The 16,908-nt window shown below is 53.7% G+C and overlaps 1 protein-coding gene across 5 annotated transcripts in view; it reads left to right on the forward strand.

Moving 5' to 3' along the window:
* ZFHX3 (zinc finger homeobox 3) overlaps window positions 1-16,908 on the forward strand; it is a 380,864-nt gene that overhangs the window by 341,227 nt on the left and 22,729 nt on the right. For 4 of the 5 annotated variants that reach the window (XM_033069696.2, XM_033069697.1, XM_033069698.2 and 1 more), the window contains one exon: window positions 12,410-12,517. In XM_033069696.2, coding sequence (XP_032925587.1) covers window positions 12,410-12,517 — 108 coding nt within the window. The remainder of the gene's footprint in view (window positions 1-12,409; window positions 12,518-16,908) is intronic. The other variant, XM_033069700.2, reaches the window with a different exon arrangement.

A 16,908-nucleotide genomic window follows, 5' to 3' on the forward strand; every position in this document is an offset into this window, starting at 1 on the left:
GATTTCATCCATTAATGAGCAACATGGTAATTAATGTTATCCATAAACCAATTAGCCTGGGTAGCTAATGTGCTGGTTAGCACAGTGAGTGGTGGAGCCGTGGGTGGGCACAGCCCGGCTGGTGCACAGGGGACATCACCTCAGGGACACCGTCACCTCTGTGTGGAGGGGACATCACCTTCCCTCTCCAGTGCACTCTGGGCCTCCCACAGCCAGGGAGCTGGGAGCATGGCTGGTGGGATGGGTCCCATTGCTGGGAAGGGCCATGTTCCTCTAGACTTTCAAGACACTTTCAGTTCTTTCGCTTTTTGGAACCTTTGTGTAATACACGGGCACCTTTCCCACTCCTTTATATGCCTTTGGAGATGCTCAGGATTCTGTAACTCGTGTTCTGTGGTGTAAGGCAGCATTTGGGGTTTGCTGTGTCCCTGGGGGGCTCTGGAGCCCCTTGACCCAGCCCTGACTGCGGGTGTGCTGTCACAGCCCTGCCCTGGGCTGTCCCACACCAGCAGTACCAGCAGTGTTAGCACAGGAGACTCACACAGCGTGTAGGTTGGAGGCTGCTGCCCAAATCCAGCTGGCAGGGGCTTGCCCCAGGTGCCAGACTGGCATCAGGACTGTCCATAGGGATGGGGACAGGAGGTGCAGGAGCAGCCCCAGGCCCTGGGCAGCGTCAGTCCCACAGACTCCACTGTGGAGTTACCTTGGATTGTTGGATATTGACCCTGGGAGACCCCTTGTGGATTCCCTAATTGAAAATTAATACCGGATCAATGCCATGGGCAATTTGCATATTGATCATAAACAACTTTGAAGGCACCAAGTGTGTGCTGGATCGATGCTCTCTGGAGCAGGCTGCAGGAGTGTCCCTGTGCCGTGAGCCTGGGCTGCTGCTGCCAGAGCTGGCTGAGGGGCTGCAGGGATGGCTCTGCCAGCCTGGGGGCACAGCCTGGGGTTCACAGCCTGCTCCTGGGGCTCCCTGTGCACGGGGAAGGAGGGTTGGGCTCTAAACCCAATGGCCACAGCTCAGAGCCATCCCAGAGAGAGGGGACATCACCTGTCCTGGGCACTGCCCGTGCAGCCTGGCACTTCCAAAACAGAGGGTTCCAAAAGCAGAGGGTTCCAAAAGCAGAGGTGCTGTTTTTCCAAAAGGAGCTCAGCAGTGATTTTTCCCTGGCATTTTCACAATACATTTACTCTGTGAGGGCAGTATTTAGACCCTTCTCTATCTGCTCAGGACGTTCACCAGTTATTTCAGAATGGGTTTGGGGTAGAGGGAACAAATATTTTTGTATCAAACTCAAACCCAAAAAACTGAACCTGAAAATCTATAACTCACCCTTGGAAGCTTCTGGCACAGAGGGGTTCCCGTGGGCATGGAGATGAAGCACATCCTGCATTACCTGTCCCTCCACACACATGTGCAGCACAAGGCAGCGCCTCAGACCCGGCAGGGGAACCACCCTGGGCTGCCATGGAGCACAGGGAGCAGAGAGAGGGCAGGATGGAAACCCACATCCCAAAGTTGCAGTGATTTTGGGAGCAGGAGGCAGCTGCAGGAAGTCTCTGTGCATCTGATTAGGGCATTACGGGGCTTTCATTGACTCGCCTGTGCTGTGCTGATGAACTGGGGCTGGGGACAAACGCCTGTAATTGAGAGAAATAAATTCTTATCACAGGCCTCTGCTGGAGTCACCACCTGTGCATGCGCCTTGCTGCAGGTTCCAGGAGCAGATCCAGTCCCCAGAGCACCAGGTGTGCCCTGGTTAGGGGGACAGGCTCAGGGGCTGCACACAGCAGCACCATCCTGGGGGCTGCAGGGCTCTGGCTGCCCAGCCCCTGGATGGCCCAGGCAGCTTGAGAGCACCAGTACCCTCTCGTGTCTCACTGGGAGCTGCTCTGGGCTCTTCCCCTTTTCTTGGTCCTCTGTGTTTCACTGGGGAGCTGGAGCAGCCATCCTCTGTTACTGCCTGAGATCTGAGGACAAGTGGAAGATCTTACATGGTGTGTCAGGAGACACGGGCGTCACAGGGGAGAGGGTTTTGTGATGCTACAAAAAAATGAGAATGAAGGTATAGTTTCCTTGACAAGAAGCCCATCTATTGTTTTAAATTAAAGGAGAAAACCAGAAGTGAGGGTTGGCAGGGCTGTGCAGTTCATTGTGGTGCAGGCTGCAGTGGGGCTGTGCTGGGTTCCCTTGGCTGTTCACTGTATCTGTGCCTGGGGGATGAACCCAATTGCTGGTTCCCCTGGCTCTCAGTGCCCCTGTAATCCCCATTGTTGGTTCCCCTGGCTCTCAGTGCTCCTGTAATCCCCATTCCTGGCTCCCCTGGCTCTCAGTGCCCATTCCTGGCTCTCCTGGCTCTCAGTGCCCCATTCCTGGTTCCCCTGGCTCTCAGTGCCCATTCCTGGCTCTCAGTGCCCATTCCTGGCTCTCAGTGCCCATTCCTGGCTCCCCTGGCTCTCAGTGCCCATTCCTGGCTCCCCTGGCTCTCAGTGCCCATTCCTGGCTCTCAGTGCCCATTCCTGGCTCCCCTGGCTCTCAGTGCCCATTCCTGGCTCTCCTGGCTCTCAGTGCCCATTCCTGGCTCTCCTGGCTCTCAGTGCCCCTGTCACCCCCATTCCTGGCTCCCCTGGCTCTCAGTGCCCATTCCTGGCTCCCCTGGCTCTCAGTGCCCCATTGCTGGCTCCCCTGGCTCTCAGTGCCCATTCCTCGCTCTCAGTGCCCATTCCTGGCTCCCCTGGCTCTCAGTGCCCCATTGCTGGCTCTCCTGGCTCTCAGTGCCCATTCCTGGCTCTCCTGGCTCTCAGTGCCCATTCCTGGTTCCCCTGGCTCTCAGTGCCCATTCCTGGTTCCCCTGGCTCTCAGTGCCCATTCCTGGCTCTCAGTGCCCATTGCTGGCTCCCCTGGCTCTCAGTGCCCATTCCTGGCTCTCCTGGCTCTCAGTGCCCCATTCCTGGCTCTCCTGGCTCTCAGTGCCCATTCCTGGCTCCCCTGGCTCTCAGTGCCCATTCCTGGTTCCCCTGGCTCTCAGTGCCCATTCCTGGTTCCCCTGGCTCTCAGTGCCCATTCCTGGCTCCCCTGGCTCTCAGTGCCCATTCCTGGTTCCCCTGGCTCTCAGTGCCCATTCCTGGTTCCCCTGGCTCTCAGTGCCCATTCCTGGCTCCCCTGGCTCTCAGTGCCCATTGCTGGCTCCCCTGGCTCTCAGTGCCCATTCCTGGCTCCCCTGGCTCTCAGTGCCCATTCCTGGCTCTCCTGGCTCTCAGTGCCCATTCCTGGCTCTCCTGGCTCTCAGTGCCCCATTCCTGGCTCTCCTGGCTCTCAGTGCCCATTCCTGGCTCCCCTGGCTCTCAGTGCCCATTCCTGGTTCCCCTGGCTCTCAGTGCCCATTCCTGGTTCCCCTGGCTCTCAGTGCCCATTCCTGGCTCCCCTGGCTCTCAGTGCCCATTGCTGGCTCCCCTGGCTCTCAGTGCCCATTCCTGGCTCCCCTGGCTCTCAGTGCCCATTCCTGGTTCCCCTGGCTCTCAGTGCCCCTGTCATCCCCATTCCTGGATCCCCTGGCTCTCAGTGCCCATTCCTGGCTCTCAGTGCCCATTGCTGGCTCCCCTGGCTCTCAGTGCCCATTCCTGGCTCTCAGTGCCCATTCCTGGCTCCCCTGGCTCTCAGTGCCCATTCCTGGCTCCCCTGGCTCTCAGTGCCCCTGTCACCGTGCCCGTTCTCGGGGCCCTGGCTCCCCTGGCTCCCTGGGTGCGTGCAGTGCTGGGAGCTGAGGGGAAAGGCTTCACTTGACATCCCCTGACCTGCGGGTGCAGCTGAGTGCTGGAGAGCCAGCGCTGAAATTGCAGTCGCTTTCAATTACCCGAAGCCAGGAGAGGTGGAGAAAAAGGGGCTGCTGGCTCCAGGAAGCTGAAGTCGCTGCTGCTGAAAGCTCGTTAGTACAAGGGGAAAAGCAATTACTGACGTTTTGCCAGTGCCACTAACCCAAAGGCAGGGAGGAGCAGCCCAGCCAGGCTGTGGCCATCCCTGCCATGCCTGCAGGGTGGTGTGGGACCCCCCAAGCCCCCAGTGCCCCTTGGCTGCAGAGCTGGGGATGCTCCCTCCCTGTTTTCCCCTGCAGGTGTTGGTTGTGCATGCAGGAGCTCACCTGTGCGCATGCAGGAGCTCACCTGTGTGCATGCAGGAGCTCACCTGTGCCACCTGCTCCCTGCTCTGCACCAGCCCGAGTGTGCTTGGTGTCAGGGAGCTCTGAGGGTGCTGGCACTGTCGGCTGACAGGACTGGCTGTGAGGGGCTGCCCTCAAGTGAGACCATGACCATCCACACCAAAAGCTTTGCTCCTGCAGCTCTGGCCGGCCGTGGTTTCTGCCTGGTGAGCCCACACAGCTGCTGTGGTACCAAAGTGTCGTCCAGCCTGCTGGCTCTGGTTGCCTTGTCCCTCTCAGGGCTCCTGGGCTTGCCCCAGCCCTGGCTCTGCAGTCCCTGCTGCCCTGCCCTGGGCCAGCCCCAGCACTGCCCATCTCTGCTGGGAACTTGTGGTGCCATGGGCTGCTGGGGTATTTCAATGGTCTGCAAACCAGGGCACTGCAATTATGGCTTTCCTAAGTTTTTAGCTGAGCTTAAAAGAACTCCAAACATGCTGAGATTGAGAAACAGTTGGGGAGGGGAAGAAAGAGGGTCAGCAAGACATTAATTAACTTTTCCTTGGAGCAACACCATGGAGAGGGAGAACAGAGTAGGAGTTGTATATTTAAAAAAAAAAAAAAACTAAACAGAAAGAGGACATTTTGGTGTTTCATTTAAGTATGGTTTGTGAAATGATGGGTTAAGGTTGTTGGGAGCTCTCCTGTGCATATTCAGCCCCTAAGGCTAAGCATGAATTAATTATAGCTCATTTTTGTTATAGTTACAGTGTTCTCAAGATGTACCTTGCTGCGAAGTTGCTAAAGTTGGGTATTAACTTCAGCCTGGCATCAGCACTGGTTGTGTTTGCGGATCTCCCCAGTTTTTCTGAAGTGAGCCTGTATTCCCAGTGAGCACAGAGCTCCTCTTGCTCCACTGGCACAGAGTGCTGAGAGCCTGCAGTGCCCTTCTCACAAGGAACAAGTGACAGGATAAGGGGAAACGGCCTCGGGGTGTGCCAGGGAAATGAGGTCGTGTATTGGGAAAATTCCTTCTTGGGAAGGGCTGTCCAGCCCTGGCACAGCTACCCAGGGCAGTAGAGTGGCCATCCCTGGCAGGATTTAGAACCCACGTGGATGTGGCACTTGGGGACATGGGGCAGTGGAAGCCTTGGCAGTGCTGGAGGAGCAGTGAGACTCAGTCTTAGAGGGCTTTTCCAACCCTAATGGTTCCAGTTCTGCAAAACCTGCCATTGTGAGCTTGAGCAGTTCCACCGTGTGTCTTTAGAGAAGGCCAGGGATGCCTTCCCTCACAAACTGGGGCTGGGCACCTTTCCTGTGCTCCTGCCTTGTCACCTCTGCCATCAGCTCCTCCATCCTCTTCCTCCCACTGTCCCCTTTGTCTCTGGACCTCGTCCTGCAGGTCTCTGTGTGGAGACAGCTCTGTCCTCTCCCTGCAGACCTGGAGCTGGAGATGGGCTCTTTTGTTTTGCTGTTTGATCTGTGTTTGTGTTTTTGCATGCATCTCCTTTCCAGCTGATTCCACATTGGAGCTAGGTTAAACTGTGCAAAATACTGTTTAAAAGAAAAAGAGAAAGGAACTTGTCAAGATGCATTTGTTAGATCACATTTAAAATGAAGCAGAATTGAAGGTAGTTTTTGTCCAAGAAAGGGGAGGCTGAAAAGCCGTCAAGCCGCAGGAGAAAGCCCCTCCTTTGTTGTCCTCCTGACATTGAAGTGTAATTTTTCATGGTTATTTGGACTGGAAAATGGGGGGAAAGGGAGAGATGGGCTTGCGATTATTTCCCATAAATGACAACACAATCACATCACGCTCCACTACAAACATGCTCAAGGAATTTGCCTTTTTTTTTTATGTTTCATGTGTGAAAATAACAGCAACCTTTCTACTCCCGCTGAAATTAAAGGGGGTAAGTCCCTGTTGGGTCTCACTGGCTTAAAATACAGCCCAGTTTGCAGAAATTATGGACAGCCTTGTTCCTAGGGAGTGGGAGAATGGTGATGCTCTCCCAGGGAAGGGGCTCTTGGCTGTGCATGCTCCATCCCTGTGTGTGTTCAAGGCCGGGTTTGATGGAGTTTGAAGCAACCTGGTCAGTGGAAGGTGTCCCTGCTTGTGTCAGGGGTTTGGAACAAGGTGGTCTTGAAGGTCTCTCCCAAGCCAAAACAGTTCTGTGCCTCTCTGATGTCTGTGTCAGCTGAGCACACCACAGCCAGCAGTTTGTGTTTGTCAGTGAAAGCAGCAGAAATGCTCTGCCGTGCTCTGGAGTGGAGCTGTCTGGGAAATAAGTGCCATTAAACCAAGGTACCTGTGGTGTGATATTGTTTTCCTGCAGCCCTTTGTCAGGTGGGACTCACCCACCAGCTTTGCATCCGGGCTGGAGCTCCGTGGCATTGCTCTCGTAGCCTTGCTGGGTGCTGCCTTTGCACTTCTCGGCTCCTGCATTTCCTTTCGGTAGGAATGAGCAAGCTGATGTGGAGTAATCCTGTCAGGAGCTGGCACAGATGGTGTTGCAGCACATCCGTGCACTGGGAGTGGGAGCTGAGGTCAGCCCCCGTGTGGGCTCCATCCCTGCTCTGGTGCCACAGCAGAGTGCCCTGGGCCATGGGCATGGCATGGGGTGGGGGTACCCTCCCTGTGCCCCTGGTGGCCCTCCCTGTGCCCCTGGTGGCCCTCCCTGTGCCCTTGGTGGCCCTCCCTGAGCCAGCTGCAGCAGGTGGCCCTGGCTCAGCTCAGGGCACAGCTCATCCTGGGCTCTCAGGATGCAGGAGGGCATCGATCCCTGTGAGCCCAAACCTCTGTGCCAGGCCCTGGGCACTCCGTTCTGCCCCAGCTGAAGCAGTTGAGCTGTGGGGTGGGTGGATGGGTGGTGGCCCAGTGCTGGGCACCCCTTGGGCCATGCCCGTGGCCACCGTGCCACGGCCACCGTGCCCAGCCAGCAGCCAGCAGCACCTGGCTTTCTGTCAGCTTTTCTGGCTACTTACCCTGAAAAAAGGAGCGTCACAGATTCTTTTTGTTCCAAAGGAGAGACCCTGTGTACAATTAAAACTTGTTTCTGGTAAACCTCATTCCAGGAAAGATGAGCTTTTAACAAAAGGCTTTTGACAGCTGCAGGGTATTTCATTTTTTTAATGCCGAATGAAAAATCAATACATTTTTCTAGGTTATACATATTCAGAACAGGCTTGATATTTCCATTATAATGGAAAATGGGTGTCTGCACATCTCGCCTGTCAGAGCTGCACCGCCACATTTTCCAAGCCACTGCTAAATATTTCAAACCTGATTTGATTGTGGTTCATGACAGCTAATGTTTCTCAGCTCTCAAGCCTGCCGGAGGGTGGAGAGGCAGCGCACGCTCTTTCCCATGCCTGCATTTCCACCACCCCAGAAATGCCCTTTATCCCTTCGGATAAGAGATCTGGGTTTGTTAAGGAAAGCCTGGCTGGGGGAAGGCGAGGTGAGAAATGAGGTCTACGGCTGTTCAGGCTGCTCTGGATCCCATCAGCATTTCCTGACTTCTCCAGCTCTGGAACCTCCTGGGTGTGGGAAGGGCCAGACCTCAGTGGTGTGACCCTGTGCAATTGCACGTGGCATTTGGGGTTCATTTGGGTGTGTGACTGAGTCAGAGGTTCCCTGACCTCTGCACAAGTCAGATACTTGTGATTTTCCAGGCTCTTCTCCTGCTCTTCTGCCTCCTCCCCCCTGCCTGCCCCCCCATTTAGTGAATGGTTTAATTTTAAATTAAAAGGAAATACTGCTCTCTAAAATGGTTTATTCATGAAGGAAGCAAAGACTCTGCCTAGGATTTTGTGTGGGGCAGGTGGATTGGGATGCAAGAGCAGCCCCTTTGGCTCCAGGGGCTACACTTCCTTGTTCTCAGTGTTGACCTGAGCCCAGTGTTGACTGAGCCAGCTGGAAAATTCCTTCTAAAAGTTATTCATGAAGTGCCATGAACTCAGGGATGGAGCTCTGGCATGGGAACCTGTGCACAGGGTGTGTTGTTTGGATTTCCCAGGGACATGATTCCCCCATACAAGCCCTACAGCAGCAGCTCTTGCCCCTCTGAAGTCCGAACAGCCTTTGGGGAGGAAGGGAAGCAAAGGTCAGGGTGGTTTGGAAGCTCCCTGCATCCTGCTGACCACTGCTCGTGCAGCCTCAGGAGCTGGTGCTGGGGTGTTGTGCACTCTGTGCTGCAGTGGGTCCTGTGGCTGTTCCCAAGGACAGTGCTGGGCTCTGGCCATGCAGTGTCACAGTGGGCAGTGTGACAGTGTGCAGTGTGACTCAGTGTGCAGTGTGACACAGTTTGCAGTGTGGCAGTTTGCAGTGTGACAGTGTGCAGTGTGACAGTTTGCAATGTGACAGTGTGACAGTGTGACACAGTGTGCAGTGTGACTCAGTGTGCAATGTGACAGTGTGCAGTGTGACTCAGTGTGCAGTGTGACAGTGTGCAGTGTGACACAGTGTGCAGTGTGACTCAGTGTGCAGTGTCACTCAGTGTGCAGTGTCACAGTGTGCTGTGTGACAGTGTGCAGTGTGACAGTGTGCAGTGTGACACAGTGTGTAGTGTGACACAGTTTGCAGTGGCACAGTTTGCAGTGTGACTCTGTGCAGTGTGACTCAGTGTGCAGTGTGACAGTGTGCAGTGTGACACAATGTGCAGTGTCACAGTTTGCAATGTGACAGTGTGACAGTGTGACACAGTGTGCAGTGTGACTCAGTGTGCAATGTGACACCGTGTGCAGTGTGACACAGTTTGCAGTGTCACAGTTTGCAGTGTGACAGTGTGCAGTGTGACAGTGTGACAGTGTGACACAGTTTGCAGTGTGACTCTGTGCAGTGTGACATTTTGCAGTGTGACACAGTGTGCAGTGTGACACAGTGTGCAGTGTGACAGTTTGCAGTGGCACAATTTGTAGTGTGACACCGTTTGCAGTGTCACAGTTTGCAGTGTGACCGTTTGTAGTGTGACAGTTTGCAATGTGACAGTGTGACAGTGTGACACAGTTTGCAGTGTGACTCAGTGTGCAGTGTCACAGTGTGCAGTGGCACAGTTTGTAGTGTGACACAGTTTGCAGTGTGACAGTTTGCAGTGTGACAGTGTGACAGTGTGACACAGTTTGCAGTGTGACTGTGCAGTGTGACACACTTTGCAGTGTGACAGTGTGCAGTGGCACAGTTTGTAGTGTGACACAGTTTGCAGTGTGACTGTGCAGTGTGACATTTTGCAGTGTGACAGTTTGCAGTGTGACACAGTTTGCAGTGTGACATTTTGCAGTGTAAAACAGTTTGCAGTGTCACAGTTTGCAGTGTGACACAGTTTGTTGTGTCACACACTTCGCAGTGTCACAGTTTGCAGTGTGACAGTTTGCAGTGCCACATTTTGCAGTGTCACAGTTTGCAGTGTGACACAGTTTACCGTGTGACATTTTGCAGTGTAACAGTGTGCAGTGTGACAGTTTGTTGTGTCACACACTTCGCAGTGTCACAGTTTGCAGTGTGACAGTTTTCAGTGTCACATTTTGCAGTGTGACTCAGTTTGCAGTGTCACAGTTTGCAGTGTCACAGTGTGCAGTGGCCATGGCAGCTCCGGGCTGTGCAGTGCACTGAGGGAGGAGCAGACCTTTCCTGCCAGGCGTGCTCTGGCCGTGTTCCCAGACAGGGCTGCCCCCAGCAAGCACAGGGCATGGCTGGGTGCCCTCTCACAGGTGTTTGCCTTGCAGACCTGCCTGCACCCTGTGCAGACAGCGTGGCACAGAGCTGTCAGGGAGGGCTTTGCTGCCTTTGCTGCTTCCACTGTCGGTGCTGAGGCTGCTGGGCAGCAGCTGGGGCAGATGTGGACAGTTCCCCCAGGGTCAGAGCCAGCTCGGGGCTGGGCTGGCTGTCCCCATGTGCCTGGGGCAGCGCTGGTGGCTGTGGCACAGCCAGGCTGAGCAGAGGAGTCTGCTGAAGGGGATCGCGGGGCAGGTGGGGTTAGTGCCTCCCCTCCCCAGGGCTCTGTGCCAGGAGCCCTGGCATGGAGGAGCTGGGCAGGGATGGCACAAGGACTGACCTGAGCTGGTTCAGAACCTCCCTGGGTCGATGTCTTAGACTCTGCTCCCTTCCCATCCTGCTTTAGAAAAACTACTTTTCAGCAAAAAGCCAGCCGAGGGTGGAGCAGGAGGAGGGTTTGCAGCTGGATCTGCTCCCTGCCCTGTGCCTAGCAGAGGGTGTTGGGCCAGGAGCAGTTTGTGTGCTCAGGGGGACAGCTCCTGGTGCAGGACTGTGGGGTGCTCATTGCCAGAGATGTGGGGGCTCCGTCCAGCCTGGTGGTGGTGGGTGGACACAAGGAGCTGCAGCCCAGCCGTGCTGGGGACCTGCTGTTTGTAGCCTTGTTTTTTAATCATTTTCTCCTGTTATTGGTATTCATAGCTCACATTTTTCCGGTTACTGTCAGCCTGGGCTTTCATCCATTTTAAAGAGCTATTTTTTCCCTTGTTGATGATGATGATGATGGTATAAAGACAGATGGTGTAACTGCTTATGAATGTCCTATTTTATTCCCCTCGAGCCAGACAGCACACTGGAAGACACGTATTATTTCCACATGCTCAGGTTAGAGCCCAGCCAGGGGCTGAGCCTGGCTCGCCCTTCCTCTTCCTCCCATGCCGATGCTGACACCTCCGGGTGGCAGCTGGGAGTGCTGCTGCACCGGGAGCCCTTTGTTCAGCCGGGCTGGGGGCTCTGGGCTGGGGCTGCACGCTGGGGGAGCGGGGCCAGGGCAGGGGGTGATGGGCTGCAGGCCATGGGCAGCGGGGGCCATCTCCTCACACGGTCCTGGGGGCCCTCGGAGCACCTGAGCCAGCAGAGAACGGTTAAAATGATGGTTTAAATTAAATATAGAAACCCATTACCAAAGGTTTTTAATAAAACCAGCTAAAATCTGCTTCCACAGCAGTTGCCCCAGCTGAAGGGACACTCTTGCCCTGTGTGAAGTGGTTTGAAAGCACCAGGGTCGTGGGGTTGGGGTGGGGATGGTTTGTTGTGTTTTTACCCTGGAGTGGAAAAAAGACTGGAATTTTAATTTCTGAAATCTGAACCCAGCTGCTGGTTTCACAGCCCTTCTCCCAGCAAACTTGAGCACTCAGCTCACATGGCAGACTGCCCATCTCACCCCTCCACCAGTGATGTGTGTCTTTACACATGTTGGATGCCTTTGTCAGCACTGCTGCCCATCTCCCCTCTCACTCCCAATTTAGGTTGTCATATCCTCAAAGGGCACTGCTGCGTATCTGCAAGCTGCTAATATATATTTTAATCTGAATTTCTAGCCTTGTCTTTGTTGGGAGGAGGATGGGAGTTGGTGCTTGAACCCGTTAGGATTGCATGGGTTCATGGGGTTTACCATGACCAGATAATGTGAGTTAAATTTCTGAACTATCCTGCCTAACAATGGATGTAATAACCTAAAAGTGCCCTTTTAGCCCAGTGGAGGGGTAAGCCCTGTCAGTTACAGGCACTGTACATTGATACCCATAATTGTAGATGGTAATGTGGGGTTACACCCCAGTGTGGGGTCTGGCAGCCACAGGTCTCACTCCCAGTGTCCCACCTGGCCAGGTGCCTTGGAGTGGAGCTGCCCACAGCAGGCTGACACCTCTGTGCCCACACTGTTGTTATGGGCTGGACCACAGTGCTCTGTGTTTTGTCCTGGGCTTTCAGCACTTCTCCAGCATTTCCTCTGTGCTTTGGCACCTGGTGCTGCCTGGCTTTGCAGGCTCTTCCCCTTCCTGGGATGGGGGCAAGGCTGCCAGCACATTGCCCTTGTGCCTCTGGGCTGGGGCTGAGGCTGAGCAGGAGGGTGTCGTGTGTCTGCAGTGGACATCTGGGTGACCAGGGGCTGTACTGCACCCTGCTTGGGATGGGGAGGAGGAGGAAGGAGGAGGCTGAAGGTGCTGGAGGCTCCAGTCACTCCCTTATGCTTCCATAATCCCTGACGTGGCTGGGTAGACCCTTGCTGTGTAGACAGCCCTGTCACTGTACATGACACCTGAGGGAACCTCTGTAGCTCCAGGTGGTTGAAGCAGGCGAGATTCTTGACTTCATCTCTTGGTTCTTTACAGTTTCTGTCTTGACCATCAAGCAGGTGTGTGGAAGAGCACTGGGTGCAGTTCATACCTGGCACCCAACACTTGTGCACAGCCTTAGCTGTTGCTCTTACTCACTGGCAGCTGCCTGTTCTTCTGTTCTGCCCTCCATGCCTGTGTCACAATTTGTGCCTTTCTTGTTTCAGAAGAAGCCAGTGAAGATGTGGAAGGGCCCAGTGAAACAGCTGGCGATGCTGAGGAGCCTCCCAAGGAGCAAGAGAGTGGAGGGGACAAGGACCAGAGTAAATGGACAGGTATGATTCTGTGATTTAGCAGAGGTGATGTTTGGTCCTTCATTTTCTTTAAATCCAGGAGAGGGAGGTGGAAAAATCAGTGGTCCACAAAACCCTTTTTAGCTGACCACAACGTGGCAGTGTCAGCGTGACAGAAGTGTCATCCTCTGAAGGCTTTGGGTGCAGCTTCTGGGCACAGTCAGTGGTTTGAGCTGTGGTGGCTCTGAGCCCCAGGCTGGCACTGGCCCTGGCTGCTCTGGGACTGGACCTGGCAATGAGGATCCACAGCTGGGAGAGGAGGAGGGAGAAGGGGACGACCCCTCCTGCCAGCAACCAGCTCGTGGTTGGATTAAACAACCATTTGATGATTGTCCCACTCTGGAGAGGGCCATCCCTCTTCCACCCTGCTGACCCTCCAGCTTGGGCCCAGAGCCCGAGGGCTGAGCGTGGCACTCGTTTTTCTTGGCCCAGGACACCTGTGGCTCCAGGTGCCGTTTGGTTGGCAGGCTCAGAGCTGGTCGGTGCCGTGCCTCAGTGTGCACAGAGACCTTTCCTCTGCCGCTTTCAGGGCTGGCTTGGCGAGCCCCAGACAAAGATACTCTGTCTTACCTTGTCTTCCCAAAATGGAATGTGGGGTTTCACCTGGACAGCCACAGTGTCAGCCCATCTCAGTCTCTGTCAATGGAATGTGTGTCCTGACTGGTGGGCAGAGCAGGCTGAAGTTTGTGCTCTCAGTGTGCACTCACTGAGGCTGCTCTGTGTGTTCCTTCCCATCACAGACTGATCCTTAACCCAGAAATGCAATTTGGTTTGGCTGCAGGTGGTATTTAGTCTCAGTTCATTGTATGGGATGGTGTGATCCTAAGCACAATTATTTTGTGAAGTGTCACTGACAGATGTAAGTATTGTTTATTGATTAATTATCTTCAGGGATAAATAGGGCTCTTTCCCCAAACCTGAAGAACTTAAAAAATCTGATCTGTGTGTAAAGATCATGTCTCAAAATATGTAAGGAAATAATTAAGAGCCTACTTTTTAAACCCTTTTCTGACTTTGAATCTCTAAATGTGGATGGTTTAATTTCTTCACTTGGCCAGTGTTTGTGAGCCAAGGAGCAGATCAGAGGTGGGAGAGCTCCACGGGCTGTGCAAAGGGAGCTGTGGGGAGAGCACAGAGTGTTCATGTGAGCCCATGGAGTGTGGGACCGCTGGTGCCAGCCAAGGTGTGTGTGATGTGCTGGCCCTGAGCTCGGGCTGCTTCCAAACGTGTGACAGCACCACCCTGAGCTCTAAATTTAAAGCAAGGTAATGTTACCAACTGTTGCTGTCCAGCAGGTGTGCAGAGCTGGCACCACACCCTGATCCTGTTGCTGCTCTTGTCCCTGGGGGAACCTGACTGTGTTGACAGGTCCTCCTGGACCTCAGGCATGAGAAGGAATAGAAACTGGGTCAGGTTATACCTGGCAGCCCCAGGAGAGAAGTGTGCAGGGACAGGAAAAGCTGATACGAGCGGAGCTGTGAGCAGGGAGGGGAGCTGGCAGCACGGGGAGAACTCTGCTTGGCACAGAGCAGGGGAGGCTGTGACCACAGTGCCAGGCTAAGGAACATGGAGCCTTTTTGCATTTTCCCTCTCTGAGCAGAGCAGCCCAGCCCGTGCCAGAGAGCCTGGGCACAGCCAGGGAAGGAATGGGCTGCAGAGCTCGTGGTGATGCTGAGCCTTGTCCCTGGGCTGCTGTGTTGTACCTGGGTGTTGGGAGAGTGCCTGGAGCGTACCAAACCTGCCAGCTGCTCTCTCTTGTGCTGTGCAGAGGAGAGGGGACAGGCACAGGGCTTGTCCCTGGCCGAAGGAGAGGCTGGGGAACCGCACACCTGCCATCCCTGCCCCAGATTTTCCTGGGAATTGACCGAACAACTGTTTGTAAGTGCTGATGGGAAGATAATGAGATGAGGAACAGTCAACACAGATTTGTCAAGAACAAATCATGTCAACACGACCCAATTTCCCTCCGTGTGAAGAAGGTCCTGTTTGGAGGCAGTGTCTCCTTGGGAGGCTTTCGATGCCACTTTCCAGGACAGGCAGAAATGAAGCACAGACATTGGTGGTGGTGGCAATATTGCAATTGATGGGTTTCATTGGTGCTGGAAAGTTCTCCATTCCTGAGCTGGGGTGTTGGGGAGGCTGGGCAGCAATTTCAGAAAGTCCAAACAACAGGAACAACCCAGAACAGAGCAACTTCAGTCAGGAGGAGAAAATTGAATGGACAGGTTTATTTGTCCCAAAAGAAGACCAAAGAGGAGGACAAGATAAGTCTTGTGCATGAAATGCTTCTGAAAGGAGGGAAATAATTTTTTCTACATGTTGAGGATACAGACAAGACACAAAAAGCTTAAATTGAAGGAAGATTGATGTTAGATAACAAATTTTGAAAACTGCTCCTGTACAGCCTGTGGGTTAAGCCCAGGGGTGGGTTCCCTGGGAAGGTTCCTCAGAGCTCTTTCCAGAAGATTGGAGAAGCTGCCATCAGGAATAAGGCAGGCTCAGTCTGTCCTGCTTTGGATGGACTGGCTGACCTTCAGAGCAGCCTCTGAGCCAGGGGACTCTGAGGATGGGGCTGGGGGCAGGAGGGGTGTGGGCTGAAGGCAGTGATGTGGAAGGGGAGGGGGACAGAGTTCTTGCTGCTCGACACCTCAATTTGATGATTATCAGTGCCTCAGCAATTCACTCCCTTTTGGGCTTCTGTTTCCTGCTGTGCACAGGGGATTTATTTCTTCCACTTTCTTAAAGATTTTCAAGATCTGTAACAAGACACTGAATTCCTTTGCCCATTTCCCTGCCCCAGCCCAGGGTCTGCACTGCTGTGGGTATGGGTGCAACCTGTGCTGGGGTTAGTGTCAGCATCAAGGGAAAAACCTCTGCTTTCATTATAAACTTGTCAAAATGTCTCAACTGTAAAATAAATGCATTGATTTACTCTTTGTATTTATTTTAAAATGCAATATCATAAAGCAGAAACATCGTTTTAGGTGATACTTTTTATACATGGAGAAAACCCCATGCCATAGAAGGACTCACTGGATCTTGATTTCTGTAGACTTCTCTGTGGTTTCTGGAAGGCTCTGGAAGATGGCAGTGCCTCCACTCTGGAGCAGGCAGATGCTGTGGGCCTGATGACTCAGTGTTAGACATCACCTCGTCGTGGCTAATGTGAGATTTACCACAAGCAAGCCAGCAAGGGGGAGAGGAATCGTGGCTGATCCCAGCTCCATTTCCAAGGCAGGATGCAGATGCTGGGTGCTGAGCTGGAGCCCTGCTCACTGCAGTGCAGGGCCTCAGATGTGGGGTGGAGCTGGTTCCTGTCCCTGGTGGAGCCATCACCAGCAGTGACCCAGCTACCAGAGCCTTCCTTAATGCACTGACAATATCAGGGGTTTGTCCACAGAAACAAGGAACAAAGTCTACTTAAAATATAGATTGAAATGAAATCTTTCTGGAGGACTGGCCTGAAGGGCTTTTATTTTTGTTAATGATTTTTTTTTTTTTTAAGTCCATGATGCTCACCTAACAGAGCAATTAGTGCAATGGACCGTCCCTGATTCGAATCCGTGGTAGATTGCTATTAAAGGAAGTATTAATGGGCTGCTGAGAGCTGGGAAATTGTTGCAGAAAAGTGTGTTTATGGAATATGGTGCTGGCAGGCATGATTTCAATTGGATTTGACATGTTTAACATAAATGTATACTGCACAGCTCCTGCAGTTTATGAATAATTCCTACAGGCCGACTGCCTTTCTAATTACTGAAATTGAAAAAAACAGGTCAGGCACATCCTGACGGAAATCTATTCCTGCTCCTCCCCCCGACTGCTTTTTGCTGCTTTTTTTTTAATATCTGGCGTTTGTGGAGCACTTAATGGCCGGGCTGTTCTGGGGGCCTGAGCGGCTGGGAGGAAGGGGACGAGGGACACGGTGGGGCCACTGAGCCCTGGGGATGGGAGGTCGCCTTAACTCTGTTTTTCCAAGGATATGTGAAGCACAAAAGGCTCCAGCCCAGAAACGTGGCTGGGCCAGGTGGCTCCAGGCATGCTGGGCTCTGGAGGTGCTGCAGGACAGGTCTGTGGTGCCCAGCAAAGCCCCAGCTCTGGGAGCCCCTGGTGCTGCTTGGCATCTCACAGGGGCACTGCTGGGTGTTCTGTGTTCATGTGGAGCAGGGCAGGGAGGTCTGGTGGCAGCTGGAGCTTCTGGATATGAATATTTAATGGTAATTCAGCTGTGGGTACTCGCTGCAGGTGGGAAGGTATGACACAGCATCAGAAAAACAAATTATTCAGCCCTTTTCAGGGCTGTGAAGCAGCAGTGAGGACGGGCAGAGAGCGTGGGGCATTTACCTGTCAGCTGAGTTAGTGTCAAATACAGA

The sequence above is a fragment of the Catharus ustulatus genome, chromosome 11 (assembly GCF_009819885.2).
Source record: "Catharus ustulatus isolate bCatUst1 chromosome 11, bCatUst1.pri.v2, whole genome shotgun sequence".
NCBI classification, from domain to species: Eukaryota; Metazoa; Chordata; class Aves; order Passeriformes; family Turdidae; genus Catharus; species Catharus ustulatus.